At 54.8% G+C, this 17,445-nt stretch overlaps 2 protein-coding genes and 1 long non-coding RNA gene across 14 annotated transcripts in view; 1 reads left to right on the top strand and 2 right to left on the bottom strand.

The window, feature by feature from the left end:
* TMEM163 (transmembrane protein 163) overlaps window positions 1-10,247 on the top strand; it is a 419,722-nt gene extending 409,475 nt beyond the window's left edge. For all 4 annotated transcript variants that reach the window (XM_082465934.1, XM_082465933.1, XM_082465932.1 and 1 more), the window contains 2 exons: window positions 7,757-7,898; window positions 9,278-10,247. In XM_082465934.1, the coding sequence (XP_082322060.1) occupies window positions 7,757-7,898; window positions 9,278-9,338 (203 nt within the window). In that variant the 3' untranslated portion in view covers window positions 9,339-10,247. The remainder of the gene's footprint in view (window positions 1-7,756; window positions 7,899-9,277) is intronic.
* Window positions 10,058-11,254, bottom strand: LOC309662770. Its single transcript, XR_014264937.1, has 3 exons — window positions 11,207-11,254; window positions 10,713-11,051; window positions 10,058-10,138 (listed from the first exon to the last, which is right to left on the bottom strand). It is a non-coding gene; the product is annotated as an uncharacterized lncRNA (long non-coding RNA).
* Window positions 11,255-11,321: 67 nt separating this feature from the next.
* MGAT5 (alpha-1,6-mannosylglycoprotein 6-beta-N-acetylglucosaminyltransferase) overlaps window positions 11,322-17,445 on the bottom strand; it is a 374,663-nt gene continuing 368,539 nt past the window's right edge. For all 9 annotated transcript variants that reach the window (XM_082465860.1, XM_082465863.1, XM_082465859.1 and 6 more), the window contains one exon: window positions 11,322-17,122. In XM_082465860.1, the coding sequence (XP_082321986.1) occupies window positions 16,924-17,122 (199 nt within the window). In that variant the 3' untranslated portion in view covers window positions 11,322-16,923. The remainder of the gene's footprint in view (window positions 17,123-17,445) is intronic.

Below are 17,445 nucleotides of genomic sequence, written 5' to 3'. Positions count from 1 at the left end.
CACTCTTCATCGCGGTGCGCGGGCCTCTCACTGTCGCGGCCTCTCTTGTTGCGGAGCGCAGACTCAGTAGTTGTGGCTCACGGGCCTAGTTGCTCCATGGCATGTGGTATCTTCCCAGACCAGGGCTTGAACCCGTGTCCCCTGCATTGGCAGGCAGATTCTCAACCACTGCGCCACCAGGGAGGTCCCTCTTTCTCTTTCTCTCTCTGCCTCCCTCCCTCCCTCCCTCTCTCTCTCTCTCTCTTTCTCTCTTTCTTTCTTTCTTCTTTTTTTTCCGGCTGCGCTGCACAGCCTGTGAGATCTTAGTTCCCCAACTAGGGATTGAACCCGGGCCCCGGCAGTGAAAGTGCTGCGTCCTAACCACTGGACCGCCAGGGAATTCCCATGATTTCTTTTTTAAGGAAAGAACCTCTCCCCGCTCCTCAGATTCTCAGAATTCTCTCTTGTGTGCAATACGTGGGTGCAGTCACGTGTGGGTAGCTGTTATGCGTTGAGCATGGGGCAGATGGCGGTCAGAGGGCCCTTCTCTCCGAAGTGACGAGCATGGTGACGCGGTATGGGCGTGGACTCCTCATCCTGTGCTGGTGCCCTGCCGTGTGTGGAGCTGGGCTTTTGCACGGTGGGGCAGGCGGGCAGGAGGTCAAAGTGATGCTTCCAGGATTGCGGGAGAAGTGTTCACTCCCTGTGATTTTTGTGGTCTGGTGTTTTTTAAGCTGGAAAGGAAAACGCCTCCTTTGGCTGTGGAATCCTCCTTTCTTTAGGAACGAGAGCACAGGCAGCCTTGTGCTGAGAGCATTAACCAGGAGGTTGGGTGTGGGTTCTCCAGCCACCTTCGAGGTTCTTCTCTGTTGCTCTGAGCGGCACAGCTCTGCCTGCACCCTTCAGGCCTGAACAGAGCAGAGGTCCGGCTGGACCTTGAATCTCCAGCGACGTGTTCTGTTCCTTCCTTTCCAAGTCTCTTTACCTTGCACACGAGGGACGGGAAGGCAGGCCTGGGCGGAGCTGCACCAGTCAGTGCAGTTTTCGGGGCTCCGGGTCGTGAGTACCCAGCAGGCGCTCCTCTGTCTGCCCTGAGTTGATCCCTTAAGTCAGAGAGCCCCTCTGACTTAGAGATATCAGCACTTTCTGTATTCAGATGACTGCAGCCGAGACACTGGGCCGGGAACCTGAATGTGGACCCAGGCAGGAGGCCCTGTCCCCTCCCTAACCGTGACCATGGGACTTGACCCCCTTCTTCTCAGAACAGTGGGTGCCCCTCCCTCGACTGGTGACTTCACCTAATGCTTTATAGGCGTTCCAGATGCTGTTTCTATTTAGGCTTCACTTGTCCTAACGTCCCACCATTTTATATGGCGTAAGAGAAGCCCCTGGTGAGAAGTGTGTGTTTCTAATGAAATAACTCCTGATGTCATCATTTGCACATACAGAACCATCCACATGCATATGCAGTACTTCCATCCTACTCTTGACCTGGGGAGAGGGGTCATTACAAAGAGAAGTGGATGGTTCAAGTGAAAATTGTTCCACCGACAGGCAGAAAGCCGGGGGCAGGCACTCCTCAGGCAGAGGGAGCCGAGTTGGGAGGGAGCCTGGGGCATCTGCGGGGTGAGAGGAAGGAGGGCAGGATGAGGGGCCCCGACGTGGGCGAGGGCGGACCATTCAGGATGTTAGGTCAAGTGTGGGATTTTGGATGTTTTGCTAAATGTTTAAACAGACGAGGTGATATGATGGATGTTTTAAAAAGAGACTTGTGGCCATCAAGGTAGAGAACAGAGTGGAGAGGCCTCAGGGGGGAGGGGAGAGGTCTCTGGGGACCTCACGGGGTGGTGGCCTGGCGCAGGGGGGGGATATGGGGGAATGGAGGAAGGGTCGGCGATATTTATAACATGGGCAGGGCTCGGGGATGAATTGGCTGTGGAGGTTGAGGAGAGACAGACAGGCAGAGCAAGACAGAGGGCGCTATTGCAAAGAGCTGAGGCAGCACCCCGGTCCCCTAGCCTGTCACCCATGAGGGCCCCCCCCCACCGGCCATCAGGGGGCGTGGTTGTCACACTGCAGTCCCCCGCTCGGTGGGAGTGTCAGCTAAATAGGCGGCAGTAATTACAGCCTCCTGCTAATTGCCTTGTCTGGGATCCCGATTTTCCTCATTCATTGATTAGCAGAACTAGGGAACCATCTGTAAGTATCTCCTCCCTGTTCTTCCCTCATGTGGGGAGGTCGGGGGCCGGCTGGGCTTCGGGAGCCATGCCTGCCGTTACTGTTGGTCTGGCCCAGGGCAGGGGGCCAGGCCAAGTGCTTTCTCTACAAGTCCAGCCAATTGCTTCTGGTGCTGGGAGGGAGGGAGGGTGGGCGGGTCTCACCTGTCACCTGGTGAGGCGGCTGGTTGCTAAGCTGGAGCCGTGTGTGGACCGGGCCAGGCTGCCCCGCCCTGTTGGTGGAACAGTTTTCACTTATACCGTCCACTTCTGTTTGTAATGACCCCTCTCCGTGGTTCAAGAGCGGGATGGAAGCACTGCGCCTTTGTCCCTGGGCCGTGCCCTTACAGTCAGGAGGCAAATCTTCAGGGGAATGGGGGCCACAGGGTGCGGGTAAATTCCAGACTTCCTTCCCCACGCTGTGCTGCGCAGCGCGGGACATCATGCCCGGCTGGTTTTCTTGCTTTGGATGTTTAGTCAGCATGCGGTCATTGCTATAGGACTAGGCTGAAGCTGGCTTTGTATCATTTAAGGCAAAAGGATTTTGTGCAGCAAGTTAATACTACAGATCAGACAGAGGAAGACTGTGGAAAGGTACCTGGGGGGAGTTCTGAACGAGGGGCCAGCAGCCGGGCTCCAGCGCTGCCCGCAGGACAGCTGGAAACCCGAGTTGAGGGGCCTGGGTTGACTGTTCTAAAGTACCAAGAGTCTGTGGTGGTTTTCAACTACATGAACAACTTTGAATCAGAATTTCCTGCATAAAATTAATATGTGTTTAATTATACAGATTCTTATCTAGTCATCAAAGCCAGACTGTTAGAGCCTCTAATCAAGATCGCCTCAGACATTATTTTGTTTTCTAAGATGATGACAGCGTTTATTTTTGGCAAGAGCCCTGGTTTTAACAGGCAGATGGAACAAGCGTATGGGCCTGGGTGGGGTGGGGACAGCGGCCCAGAGGTGAGTGACCGATGGGGCCTTGTGTGCCTCGCTAGGAAGATGGGTGGCCTGTGGGCTCAGTGTCCTTCCTGGGGAGTAGCTGCCGCTAGGAAGCCTCTAAAATTCTGAAGGATGCGGCAGGGTGGGTACGGAATCGTCCCCGAGTCCGGGTGTGCTGGTTCCAGTGTCCTCGCACAGGCTCATAAGAAGTGCAGCTGAAATGTCAGGCTCTGTCATAACCACAGGTGGGCAGAGCAGAGCAGGTCAGAGACTCCTGGAAGGTATGGGTGAACAGGGTGAAAGTTCCATCAGCTGTGAACCACCCGGAGTCCGCATGGGGTGGGTGGGTCCCCCCACTGTCGAAAGGGGAGGCTGGTGGGTCCTTGGCTGGCAGAGCCGGGTGACTTGGTGGAGCGAGTGGACATCTCGTGGCTGTCTGGGGGACCCTCCCACCCTCTGCAGCCTTTCTGAGCTCCTCCGGGCTTCTCTGAGGGCTCCGGGGGCCCACTGGTACCCACGATAAAGATGGAGAAAGAGGAGTGAAGGATTCCAGTCTGCCCTGGGGCAGCAGCCATCTCCAGCTCGTCTCTGCCTTTTTCCTCTAGCCGCCCCCCAAAACAAAATTCCCCCAACTTAATGCCTGAGAGGTAAACCCCAGCCCAGGTAGCCCCTTGACAGAGTAGTGGTCTCTGTGGACGCTTTTGGTGGCCCTCTGAGAAAAGACGTGGGCTGCAGAGAATATTTTTAAGAGGACTGGTCTGATTCCATTTGTTAAAAAGAACAGGGAGATTCAAGGGACAGCCAGACGCAAGAGGGTAAATGCCAGCCTCTTCTAATGGGAGAGGGGAAATATCTTGATGATCCTGATGTATCAGAAGACAGGAGAGAAATATGGCCTCCCCCATCTCAGAGTGGACCCGCTGTCCCCCTCCTTGGGGAGAGATGGAAGCAGAATTGAGGGTGTGATATGCAGAGGCCAAAACCATGGGCAGGACAGAGAGGGGGGAGTTCCAAAGCGCTCTGCGTGCGAGGAGCTGGGAGAGACCCTGCGGTGACAGAAGGGCGGAGTGGAGCCAGCTACATGAGCCGCGTGGAGAACAGGTGGGGAGCACGCTGGGTGCTTTTTCCCATCATCTAGAGGTGAGTGAGCCTGGAGGAGCCACGGAAACTAACACCCCAGGGGCCTGGGTTGCAGCCTTGTCCCCGGGCGGCCCTGAGAAGGGGAGGCCAGGACGTAGCATGGGGAAGGGCGCCTGTCTCCTGTCGGTCGAAGGTGGAAGGCTTAGAGATTTGGCCTTGGGATCTGGCACTGGTGGGACACATCTCAGGTGAAGCTGATGCCAGCCCTGCCCTCCCGCTACCCCCAGGGCACCCAGAGAGCGCTTTGTCAGGTCTGCTGTCTGCAGTGGAGGCCTTCGGGGAGGGGTAGAAGTGCTCCCTGCGGACGGTGGTCCGGGATCCCCAGGTAGACACGGCAGGGCAGGTGGGGACCCCGCCTGGAATAGCCCTCACCCGCTGCAGGCTCCCAGCAAGTCCCAGCCCCTCTCCACCCAGTTCCCTGGACTGGCCTCTGGAGGATATGGTCCCCCGTGGCAGGGAGGTGGACGGGTTTGCCTTTGCTAACCCTTGTCACCTGTATTGAGGTGAAACTGGGTTGGAAGTCTCCGCCAGGTGTGAACGCGAGTGGGGAAGGTTGGCGCTCCAGGGGGCCTCCGACCACACCCTGAAGTTCAGGGGTAAGTCCTCCGCCTCTCGGGGGGCTGTCTCCCCAGAGCTCTAGCCGCAGGCCCGCCTCGGCAGGGAGGCCCCCAGAGCCTGGGTAGTGGTGGCTTCGTCTCTCCCTCGGGACGGCCCAGACCAGCCGGTAGGAGTCCCTGACTAAGGCCGTGTCCGTGCCTTCCCCTCCCCCCTCCCTCCATCTGTTAGCTCAGTATTTACTGCAGCAATCAATCGAGTCCCCGAGAAGCGCCAGCCCCTGTTCTGGGAGTTGGAGCACAGCAAGGAGAGACACAAAACTCCTGTCCTTTCGCCGACATTTCTGGTGGGAAAGAGAGGGATGTCTGCAAAAAGAAAAACGGTAAAAATGTCATGTAACGGAGAGCAGAGCCGCAAGGGCGCGCCGGTAGGAGGGTGTGGCTGGGGGACGGAGGAGCCGCCTTAGGGGCTCTGGGTTCAGGCTGGGGAGGCGGCGTGGGAGGCCCCAGGAGGAGGGGTCCGGCCGGGGCTGGCGGCTGCAGGCGGTGGCGTGGCCGGAGGGGGGACGAGGAGCGGACCGGCGGGCCTGGTGCGTCCGAGGAGGGGGGCGCTGGTCACCGCAGGGCTCACCCGCCGTGAAGATTCTGGATGGTTTTCAGAACTGGGCGGCTTTTCCGCTGGAGGGCTTTGGCTGCTGTTCGCTGCAGAGGTCAGTCTGGCTGCCGCGAGGGGAATCACGGCGAGGATGGGGGAGGTGGGCAGGAGGGGGAGCGGGAAGGGGGCAGACTGGGGGCGGGTTTGGGGGGTGACAGTCAGCAAGAATGACTTGATGGGTGGCTGAGATGCGGGATGTGAGAAAAGTCCAGGCTGGGCTCCTAGATGTTTGGCTTCAGCAGCTAGGTGGCCGAGGGCGCTGATTACGGAGAGGGTGGCCGGAGGGTGAGTCGTGGGGAGGCAGCAGTTTTTGCTCTGAGCGTGTTCAGTTTGAGATGCTAATATGTCTGCAGCTGAGGGGAAAGGTCAGGACGAAAGAGAGCTAGGGAGATGCTGGCTTATGGGGTGGAGGTGAGAACCTGGCCGGAGAACACAGGCGGAGGAAGTGTTCGGGGGACTAAGCCAGGCATGCAGATGGGGACGAGGAGGAGGGTCTAGCAAAGGGGACTGAGAAGGAACCGCTAGAGTGCACAGACGGAAAGCAGCAGAGCGCAGTGTCCCCTTGAGGCTGGAGAGATGTGTTCTTATTAGGAGGGCGTGCGATGAGGACGAGGCGTTGACCATGGCCTGTGGCAGCCGGGAGCCATCCAGGACCAGGGCAGCGCTGGGGGGGAGGGAGGGACCTGAGTGGGACGGGGTGAAGAGAGAACGGGAGGCGTGATGGGGTAGCCAGCTCTCCAGGGAGTTTTGCGAAGGGCGGTAGTGAATGGGGATCGCGGTGGGTCAAGGAAGGAGGTGCAGGTGGGTGATGAGGCTAAGACTTATCCCAGTGGGAGTGACCCAGGAGCGGGAGGAGAAATCCAAGAGCAAAGCCCTCCAGTGAACAGGGATGAAGGCGCCAGTCTCACACAGGAATGGCAGTAACTGGAGAAGCAGCTAGTACGGGAGGGCAGCAGGCATAGGCGGGGGGTGGCCTTGGCGTCGGGAAGATGTCTGAACCTGTGTGCTCTAAGAAGTACAAGGCCGAGTCCTCAGCTGAGACCTGGCGTGGGGAGATGATGGAGATTGGAGGGGAGAGAAGAGGGTGTGATGCAACGGGCAATCAGAGATGTCCTTGCAGGCCCGGCTTCATCTCGGTCCCATTGTTGAGGGGCAGCCTGTTGAGGTCTACCCCGTGGATCCTGAGACAGGGCTTGGCCTAAGTCATCCCTACCCTGCACTCTTCTTCTTCTCCCCCTGCACTTCATTTACAACACCCCACACCCCCCCGCAGTGGTGCAGCCCACAGTGAATGCATTTAAGGTTATTCAGCAGGAGCATGGCACCTTTACCCCGGGGGAGCTGCCAGGGAACGGAGCAGGCCTGCTGTCGGAGAGGTGACTGGCCTGCATGGGCAGCTGCCAGGGGACCACCGGGCGGCGTGGGCCTGCAGCTGCTCTCAGGCCCCCGTTATGCTGGGGCAGGCGAGGAGCCTTGTGGCTCACAGCACGGCGAGACCCCGTTCCCGTGTGGCCTTGGAAAACGCACAGGTAGGCTGGAAGTGCGATGCCTCAGTCGTGGGGACCCACTGAGGTGACGTGTGTGAAAGGAGATGGTGATCAACGTCTGTTAGCTCCAGTTCTGGCTGGATTGCCCTTTCTGCACCCTAGTCTTCGCCTTTCCTTCCTGGAGAGTGAAACATCCTTGGGTGACTTGGGAGACACGGCAGAGAAAGAACGTGGGTTCAGGTGGAATCCCAGCCCTGCCCCTCTCGATCTGTGTAACCTGGTCAGTTTACTAAACCTCACTCACTCTGCTCAACTTCGTTTTCTCATTGGTGAAACGAGGGTGATGATCGGACTTCACAGAGTTGAGACGATCCCAGCTGTGTACTTGCCCAGCAGACACTGGACAGATGTGAGTTCCTGAGTATTGAGTGTCCCCTGTGTGTTTGGCAGGCCTGGTGCCCCTGCCCCTCTGGAGACCTGTGTTCCTAGGGCGTGGGAGGAAGCCGACAGGAACCGTACACAGGCTGTCACTTGGGCATGGTGGCTGGCAGGGGCTGGACGGTGAGGGTGACAGCTCCATCCAGGGGGGTCCCTGGTGACATGTGAGCAGAGAGAGACTTGTCAAGCCATGTGGGTGGCTATCAATCACCCGAGAAGTGCTTCTGGAACATCCCTTCCAGCACACGTTCCGGGATGCAGAGGCATGCCTGGCATTTGGGTAGTTTCCCTGGTGGCTAAGCAAGTTCACCGGGCACTGCCCTCAGCCCCTGTCTGCTTCTCTTCCAGGGTTTAACTCCCTCGTGGGGGCCGTGATGGGCTTCTCCATTCTTCTGAGCGCCGAGGTGTTCAAGCACAACTCGGCGGTCTGGTACCTGGACGGCAGCATCGGCGTGCTGATCGGCCTCACCATATTCGCCTACGGGGTCAAGTAAGTGCTCTTTCTTTCCTCTTTGCTCTCCGGGCGGCCACGGGCGCTATATCCCCCACCCCTGACGATCATGTCTTGATCATGTCTTGTACCTGTGACCCTCCCGCCCCCGGGGGAGGTCAGGAGACTTGGAAAAGCCCCCTGCAGCCGTCGCATACTCTGGTGGCAAGGACTTGGAGCAGGGGCCTAGGCTTTCAGTCACGAAGGGCCCGCTTTTGTCTGCTGTCTTTACCGTTCACTGAATGGTCCTCCCTTTAACCCTTCGTGCCTGAAGACTCGTGCCCCTTTGTCTCTGGTGAGGGTCGCAGCGATGCACCAGCGAGGCGTGTGGGGTGTCTGTCCTCACCCTTCAAGCCCCCTCGGCCACCTGCTGCAGAGGCCGGGACCTCACACTAGAGAGCAGGAGGGCTACATGTAGAAAAAGCCGCCCCAGGCGTTGGGTTCTAGCCCAGCCTGAGGCCTCTCACTGAAGAAGAAGTGCCAGCGGGCACCGCTGGCTCTGCATCCAGCATCCAGGCTGGAGTCGGCCTTTGAAAAGAGAACAGTTTCCCAAAGGCGCTGAGCTTTTAAATGTTAGCATGCTTCCTCTCTCCCACTACGATGGCTATAATAAAAGAGAGAGGCAGTAAGAGTTGGTGAGAATGTGGAGAAATCAGAACCTCCACATCTTGCCCGTGGGAATGTAAATTGTTCAGCCGCTTTGGGGATAGCTTAGCGGTTCCTCAAAATGTTAAACACGGAGCTACCAACCATTTGGCCCAGCAGTCCCACCCTTTGGCATATACTCCAGTGCAACGAAAACACACATCCACGCAAACACCTATGCATGAACATTCACAGTGGCATTATTCACAGTGGGCAAAAAGTAGAGACAACTCGTATGCCCAACGTATGCGGGTTTTAAAGAACCCAAATGTCCATTAACAATGGATAAATGAAATGTGGTAGAGCTATGCAGTGGAGTATTTATTCAGCCACAAAAAGAATACCGATTCATGCTACTGATAGATGGATGAACCTCGAAAACACACCCAGTGAAAGAAACCAGTTACCAGAGGCTACATCTTGAATGATTCCACTTATAGGAACTATCCCCAGTAGGCAAAGCCATGGAGATTGAGTAGGTTAGTGGTTGTCAGGGGGAGATGGGGTGGGGAGTGGCCGCTAGGGGGCATGGGGTTTCTTTTGGGGGGCGATGACAATGTTCTGGAATTAGGTGGGCGTGATGGTTGCCTGTACTAAAACCCGCTGAATTGTAGGAATTCTACCGTACGTGAATTCTATTTATGAAAAACAGAAAGCCCCCATCTGTTTCCCAAGAGCTCAAGCCCAGGGCTGCGGAGGGTCTGTGTGGGGGTGACCGGCCTTTCTCTTCTCAGGCTCCTCGTCGACATGGTGCCCAGGGTGAGGCAGACGCGCCACTACGAGATGTTCGAGTGAAGGGGGCCGGCTGCCCTGCATCTGCATGAAGACTGTCAGGACCACGAGAGCTTTCCATGCAGGCAGACGGTACTGCTGTTTAGCTGAACATTCAATTCCTTTGTGCTCACGGGAACCAGGTCTCCCCCGCAGGTCGGACTGCACTGCTCCCCTCCGCTGCCCCCGCCAAACACCGTAGGACACTGAGCACGGAGCAGGGCCCCGTCTCCAGCGGGAGGACTGACCTTTTCCATCTTCTGCAGTAAAGAGGTTCGTGTGGGGCGGATACGAAGTCTGCTTGGTGGAATGCCTCTGTGGTGCTCCCAGCCTCCAAGGGATATAGCAGCTCCCCAGACCCACCTCCTGGGTCCTCCGCGTGGGCCCGGAGTCTCCTGGCAGATTTTAAGAGAAGACCGTACCCTTTGGTCCCTCACCCCTTTATCACTTCCTCATTTCTGTCCATGTATTTCATTCATTTCATACTGTTTTACTAATCCTCAATCTAAACACCAGATTTGTTCTAAAGGAGGAGACCATTCTATTTTTAAAGTGCTTAGTGATAGATGTGTGAGCTTTTGCATGGTCGAACTCAGCCCCTGACCCTTTCCTGTACATTCAGAACCCGAACGTACGTGTAAACACAGGATCCCTTTTGGAGAGATGTGAAACTACAGTTTATTTGTAATAAATAATTATATAATCTATCCATATATATGTATCTATCTATCTATATGCTGTGTGAAGTGGTAATGGTACATTACAGTCTGTTCACGTTGTAAGGAACAAGCTGTTCTCGGTTTATGCAGCGTTAGGCATCGATTCTGTTAAAAAGACACACACAAAAAAAACGGTCTCCCCACACGCAACATTCTGTACCTCTAGCACTGCTGTTTGTCCGGGCGACGGTGACCAATAAAGACCTTGACCTGTTTTGTATGGTATGGGGAGGTGATGGTGAAGGTTGGCACTGCTGTGGGTGAAAGATGGGGTGTCGGGCGGGGGGTCAGGCTCACACCCCACTCAGGGAGGGGAAGAGAGTAGCCACATACGTCCATGTGGTGTTGCCTGGAGCTGACCCCCCCCACCAGGGATGGCTGTGCCCCGCCCCCCAGCTACCTCAGGCCGGGGAGGGGAAGGTGGTGAGGTCACTGACCTTGGAGAGAAAGGCATGCTGAGAGCATCCCATTAAGCCAACAGCATTTTGAGGCATGTTCTATGGGCTGTTAGTTACCATGTTGCACAGAAAAGATGGACACTGTCCAGGTCTGGGAAACGCAATATTCAATAGGTTTCTTTTCTGCGGGTTTTCTCCCTGTATTTACTGTTTAGTATAGTTCCCATTGTGGCAGCTATGCTGTGGCATCCCCCAAACTTAGGCACTTAAGTTATGCTCACCTTTCTTGGGGACGTGTGTCCCATCAAACATGCCGGCTCTCTCCCATGGTGTCTCTGCTCCGGGCGGCGACCAGAAGGTTCACCAGCTTCGGGGAGGCTGCATCACGGCCCTCCACCATCCCCACAACAAGCCCCTGGTGAGAGCATGAACTTGAACTTCCTTGTTCCCAGGACCTGTGCCTAACCGAGTGTTCACAGACCACACTGAGCCCAAAGTGCTCTTCCTGAAGTGGGGAAACATGTTCCAGGTCTAATAAGCCCTCTGATAGCCTCTTAAGGGCTATCTATCTTGCTAGCACATCCTTAAAGATTTTTAAACATCTGACGTAGTACAGTTACCTACAAAACAAACAAACAGAACAACAGTCTACTTGCAAATGCAATTCCCTTCTAGGTGAGCGGAGGGCAGGGAGAGTGCTGTGCAATTAGTACTGGTGGGTGTGATACAAGGGAAAGGGTGTTCCACAGTGAGCCCCCCAATCCCTTCAACCTACCTTCCTATCAGCATTTTCGGCAGCGTACCTGCAAACGGTGAGACGCAGCTGGACGGGGTCCTGCTGGCGCCCTGGTACCCACCCACCCGCCCTGCCCCCAAATCACTTCCATCTGTCACACAAGAAAAGTTTATTGAAAAATAAAGTTCTCCCTAGTTTTCTCTACAACAGTGGAAAACAAAGCAGTGCCCTCTACGCCGGTACAGTACATTTGACAGCAACACCTCATTTGCAGAATCCTGCACTACTTAACCCCAGAAGTGAACAGTAGAAAATGGTTGTACCAGGAGCTGGCTGAAGACACAGACGCGAATGGCCATTAGCTTACAGACATCAAGGCTGTGACAGCAACTACAGCAGAAAGGACGTCACCATCTCCTTTGGCATAGACTGTTCCGCTCTTGTTCGTCCTGTTCATACCCGGGCAGGCCGGTGAGCGAAGGCGTCCGACATCTGTTCCATCTCAGCTGTGGCAGGGCTGGCTGCCTGTGCTAGGTTCCTGGCTGGCTGGCCCAGGGAGCCCTCCAGCGCCGCAACGGCTCTGAGCCTCCAGGACCACCCTTGCACCCCACGCACCCAGGCGGGGCCCTGCCCGCCACACAAGCGCACGGCTGCCCTTGCGTCCCTCTGCCGTGCCTCACCGGATGCAGGGGCCTGGGGGTTAATCTGAAGTCTCCACAAGATCTGGGAAAAATAGAGGAAATGATGCTTTGAAGAAGGTAAATTCCAATCTTAAATGACTGCTGATTCAGCTGAAGAGAATCCAAAGGATCTGAAAAAGACACCGGACTCCAACACATTCCTCCATTTTCCACAAATGCAATCTATGCAGAATAGGGCCAAGATAGGAGAGGAGATAAAACTCTAAACCTATCTAGGGAAGCAAGAGGCTGAAACCACCACCGCCCCCACCACAACCAAAAAAAAAAAAAAAAAGCAAACTGACATTCAGGTGATCTCGGAAAACATCATTAAGCCCTGAGCAGCCTCCTGGAGCTCTGAAGACGCCCCCGCCACCCCCCATAGAATAACCTTTAATGTGATAGAAACGTGACAACTAACCAGCCTGGGAGTCTGATCCTCTTGGACTGGACAGTGGAGGAGCCACCCTGGCCAGCAGGGGGCGCCAAAAGGGGCTTCCTGGGGAGCGATTAAGTTCAATTGGTCATTCCTTTCCCCTTCAATAAAAAACAGAAACGCCTCTATCATTGCATTTCAGAGGAAGATGGGTAACTTTAAGGGGACAGTCTGTCAGAGACTTCATTTTAATTTCCAGCTCACCAAGTTCTGCAAAGAAAAACCCTGGAAGGGTCCAGAAGATAAGAGTGAGGTGCGGTCCAGCATGTGGCCAGAGGTCACCCTCTTATGTTCAGTTTGCTAATTCTTGCGGCCCAGTTCCATCTGGGGCTGAAGTCAGGCATATTTTCCAGTCAGTGCATTTTAACCAGCAGGGTGGACACAGGACTCAGGTATCTTCCACCACTACGTCCTACAACATTCCATCAACCTGGAATATTCTCCTGTAGGTACTACTTTTGAATCAATGATAGGAAGTGAGCTCAGCTCTTTTTTTCTGGATTTTATGAAAGGCAAATAACAACAATATTTAACATTTACTAGGGCTTACTATATGCCAGACACTGCTAAACACTGCTAATTCACTGCTAAACTGAATCCTCACAAAAACCCTAAGTGCTAAGAAAGCTAGGGTAGTTTTTTTCTGCATCGGACACTAGACAGCTAATTTGGCCTTTTGCTATAAAAACTTGGTTTTCCATTTTTTTGTTGAAGCCCACAAGAAGGAAAGGAACCCGCCCTCCACTTTAGGAAATTCCTACCTTCCTAAAGAAGTCTGAATCTCTCTACATCCATCCATCTCTTCACATAAGGTGCTCTGCAGCCCCATAGGGATGGATGGGGTTAGAATGAAGCCAGTGTGGAAATGAAAATATTTTTCAATAAATAAAACATTCCAGGCTTGGGAGAGTAACACAACAGAGCCTGTCGTTAACAGACCTTTTTTTTAAAATCAAGAATTGGGGGGGCATGGGACAGGGTGGCAATGTCCCCATTAAATACACAATCTAGGTAAACCACCTCGGAGAACGCGGTGGCCTGCCTTGGTCTGGTCTAAAAAGCACAAATCCACCCATAAACAGAACAGTTTCTGTCTACCCGGTCACACTTGTGGCTTCACTACCAGTGAGCTGCACTGGGGCGCCCCAAAGTGAGCTTACCGGAAAGCTGAGTAGTCACTTTTATCGAACCCCACGCTTGCCAAAGAAACAAAAAAAGGGGGTGCGTATTTCTTCCCCTTCATCCTGCTAATAAGCAGATGAAGTGGTTTTGGGCCAGTGCTTCCATGAGCTCAGCAGGGCCTGCTTCCCTTCAGGGTAACCCCTCAGACAGGGCTGGTCTTCTGCTGCGGCCAGACCTCACCAAGCTCCCGGGGTGGCACATGTCAACCAGCAGTCCCCAAACAAACCCGAGGACCTGGCTGAGCAGCCTGGGAAGGTATGGGCTGGTCTGGAGGAAGTCAGACCTTTTCTTGGGGGTTCTCATGGCTTCATGGGGGTGTATGTGCCCCTACACTATGGCCCAGGGGGGCTTGGAGGGCATTTCCGGCGCCCAGCCTGAGTTGCCCGCAGTGATGCCAGGGCACGTCCTATCTCCAAGCTGGGGGAGTCTGCTAGCTTCCTTCAACAAAACCCAGATTCCAAAAACCAACCCCACATTCCAAAAACCAACCCGAAAGAAAAGTGAAAAGGCACCTCAGAGAAAAAATAAATATCACCAAAGAAATATCTCCAAACATACAGCAAAACACACACAAAAAGTAAACTATAAGCAGTGACAAAACCCAATCTAAGCAAAAATGCAAAAAGCTTCTCCAATTGTACGTGTGCAAATCGAATTACATACAAGAAATAAATGAGGTGTTTAGTGGCGTGAGAAGTGTTTCCCCTTTCAGGAACTTTTCCTCCCGAAAGTCTTTACATTTCAAAGGAAAGCTTTCTCTCCTTTAATAAATTAAATGTTTTCCCTCGAGTTTTTTTTTTAAGAACTTAGGATCACAGTGGAGGAGAAAAAAAAAAAAAAAATCCCAAATCTTTTAGGAAAAAAATGTACGAAAACTAAAGACCAGGCAAGAGATGAGAGATGCTCAGAGCACAAGACACTAATCCTGATTGGGGATTTCTCTCCCTGTGGAATTGTCATCAATTACCAATTAATTGGTTTAGGATTCTATTAAGATCGGCATTGGCAAAACCATCGAAGGATCCCAGCCCACACTCTGAGAGGCGCCTTCCTCTCCCAGGGCAGGCAGGAATCGCACCCCTTCCTGCGCAGGGCAGATGGAGGTCCCTATCCCAATGTCCTCTTGGGTCGCTGACCAGACTTGGGCCACGTGTGTGGAGGCCTGAGAGCCAGTATACATTCAGTGTCACCGCCTCTGTTCATAATGCCCTCAAGAACTGGAGTGTGGGTTTCTTTGCCCCAGGAGCAGCTGCCCTGCGGGCAGAGAGCTCTGGCTTACTTCCATTACTGGAAATGGGGGGAAGCCGGAGGAATCTTCAAATGGGGGAGGTGCTCTCCTGGCTGCCTGACCTGAGAGTCCTGACGTGGAGAAGAGGAAGTCTCCAGAAGGCGGAGAGTCCCTGAGCTCAGGGGCAGGCAGCAAACAATCCCTGCAGCTTCTGGAACACAAGCCCGGCACAGCATCTTTCTGAGAACAGGGCTTTCCAACTTCCTTGCTTTCAGAGTTCCTGCGCTGGCTGTTAACAGCTCTCTTGCAAAATGGCTTAATCTGGCAGAGTGGGAAACTCGTCTCGGCCCGCCGGCTCCCCCTGCTGGTCAAACACCGGCACTCATGTCCTCAGCACTGGAAGCTCCTAGAAGAGCCCAGAAGAGGGCAGCACCGGCCCAGGAATCGCAGGTCTGGGCCCTCAAGCAAATTGCCACCAGCGAGGCTGCAGCCAGGAGTCCCATCTGTAGGGAAAAGCAGTTCCCCGCAGCAGGGATGGCAGTTGTTTCCTCCCACTGCAGGAAACCACGCTTGCAAAGCTTTAAAGCACGCAGGCCCTCGCACCCTCCATCCTTGTTGCTGTTCTCAGCCAGGCTGTGACGGGCGGGTGCCTGCATCCACGCTCAGAGCAGACAGACCTCCCCGCCAGCATTCTCCCTGGCATATGTGGGCCACCTATGGGGTCGGGGAGACCCTGCTGCCCTTCCTCCGTCCCTCCATCCTCTGAGATGGGAGGTGCAATTAAGACCCACAGAGGGTCTAAGAAAAAAAGGCTGGCTGTGCACTTGATATTAATTTTACACCCAAGAAGAATCCAGAAGCAGGTGGAATCTAACTTCCCATAACTCAAGTCTCCACACTCCATCTGGTCCTCAGAAAGCAGAATTCTCACTTTAACCTCACGTCCCGAAGGCCCACCCAGGCCATCAGCCTTGCCCAGCTGCTCTGCTCGGCGACCAAGCCACTCAGAAGCATGAGTGAGGGCTGGACGGATCACGGGACAGCTCATAAGCGGGACATTCCGCCAGACAGAGAAGAGGGCTCACTCTTACCAGTACGTAGATGCCAGGGCATCGCAGGAGACACACACGCTTACACGCACAGCACTGAAGCACGGGGTGGAGGTGTGCAGGACCGGGGGAACTCACACAAAAGCAGAGGCGGGGGAGACTCCACGGTTTGGTCACCTGCCAAGCGGCTCACCCGCCCCCGCTCCCCACACATATTTGTGCCTGGAGTAAAAGCCAGCATCAGATTCCTACCCCTTGCACGCCGCACCCACGCTCATAGGTGAGTGTGGCCAGGACAGTGCACATGCACCCTGGCCTGCCCTTGCTCCCCGAGCCAGCATCAAGTTCACCAAGAGCCCCGTTCCCTGGACTCCAGTGACATCAGACATTAGAGGGAATACAACACAAGCCCATCCGTCTAGAACCCAGCTCCGGTGGCGCCACTGGTTCTTAGGGACCAGCTTCACTGCCTTCCAAATCTCAGCTCGAGGACAACTCTCTTAAGGGGGAAAGAGCACGGCCTCCGAGCCTGTCCCCTAGCTGCCGTCTGGCAAGCACACAAGATTTGTTCTGTTCTGCCACCATCCACTTTGAGGAGCTAGGTCCCCATAGCTGCCCCTAAGCATGCCATCAACCCCACAGCGCACCCTGCCCAAAGCAGACAGAAGTAATATTATGGTGAAGGTGGACGGCCAACAGTGGAAAATCGAAGAAGCTACAAGACACGTGATCAATCCCTCTCTGCCCTCCCCAGCTCCCCCTCCCTCCCTCCCAAATAAATAAGTTAATGGGTTTAGGAATGTTCCCATACGAAGTTCTTTCCAACTAGCCCAAATCCTCCTCTGGTTTTGTTTCATTTAAAGGAACCTTGAGATTCTCTTTCTACCCCGGAGCAGCTGCACAGACAGTCTCCCTGCAGTAGCTTCTCCAAAATTAAAAACTAATTTGTGCCAGGAGAAGCCGGGCGCCCGGCCTGATGCCGACTCTCGTTTTGTTTCGGTGAGAACTCCGCTGAGATGCTCCGACCGCAGCGGGACCAACACCAAATCGAGGCCTCCCGCCAAAAGAGTTCAGGCTCTGGCGAGAGTCCCCGGATGATTTCTGCCCACCGGCCTTGCCCCGATGGGGCTGGAGCCACCGTCTTCCCCAGGAGAGTGCGTGCGGGGCCGAGCCGGAGGCTGCTAGAGACAGTCTTTACAGAGGGCCACCTGGCCCTTGATGAAGTCCCGGCAGGGGCAGATCCTCCGGTGCCTGGGGTGGGCGCCGGCACAGCTGAACAGCAGGAGGTCACCTTGAAACACACAGTGCTTGCTCTTGGGGTCGAAGGAGGGCACCACGATGTCCTTGGCCACCTCTGAGCTTTGGCAGGTCACCTCGTACCTTGCGGGGGAGAGAAAGGGGTTAGAGATGCAGGGGTCGTCCTCGTCCCAGGCGTGGGGAGCTTGTTCGGGGCTCCTGCAGTAGAAATGAAATGTCAGCCAGCCTCTGACCCAGCCATTCTCACCTCGGGAAATCCAGGCTCGAGAAAGGCATGCGTGTGCCTGGACATGTGTGTGGGGCTATGTGTTCAAGGCCGCTTAGCGAAGCACTGTCTGTAATGGAGACAAACTGGAAATAACCTGAATACTCAGCAGGTGGGAAATGGCTGAATCAACTGCGGCTCATTTGTACCATCAGAGTTACATGCAGCCCTTGACAAAGGA

This window comes from Balaenoptera physalus (genome assembly GCF_965194825.1).
Source record: "Balaenoptera physalus genome assembly, chromosome: 6".
NCBI lineage: Eukaryota > Metazoa > Chordata > Mammalia > Artiodactyla > Balaenopteridae > Balaenoptera > Balaenoptera physalus.
The sequence above is the reverse complement of the archived record's forward strand: the minus strand, read 5'-3'. Positions and strand labels throughout refer to the sequence as shown.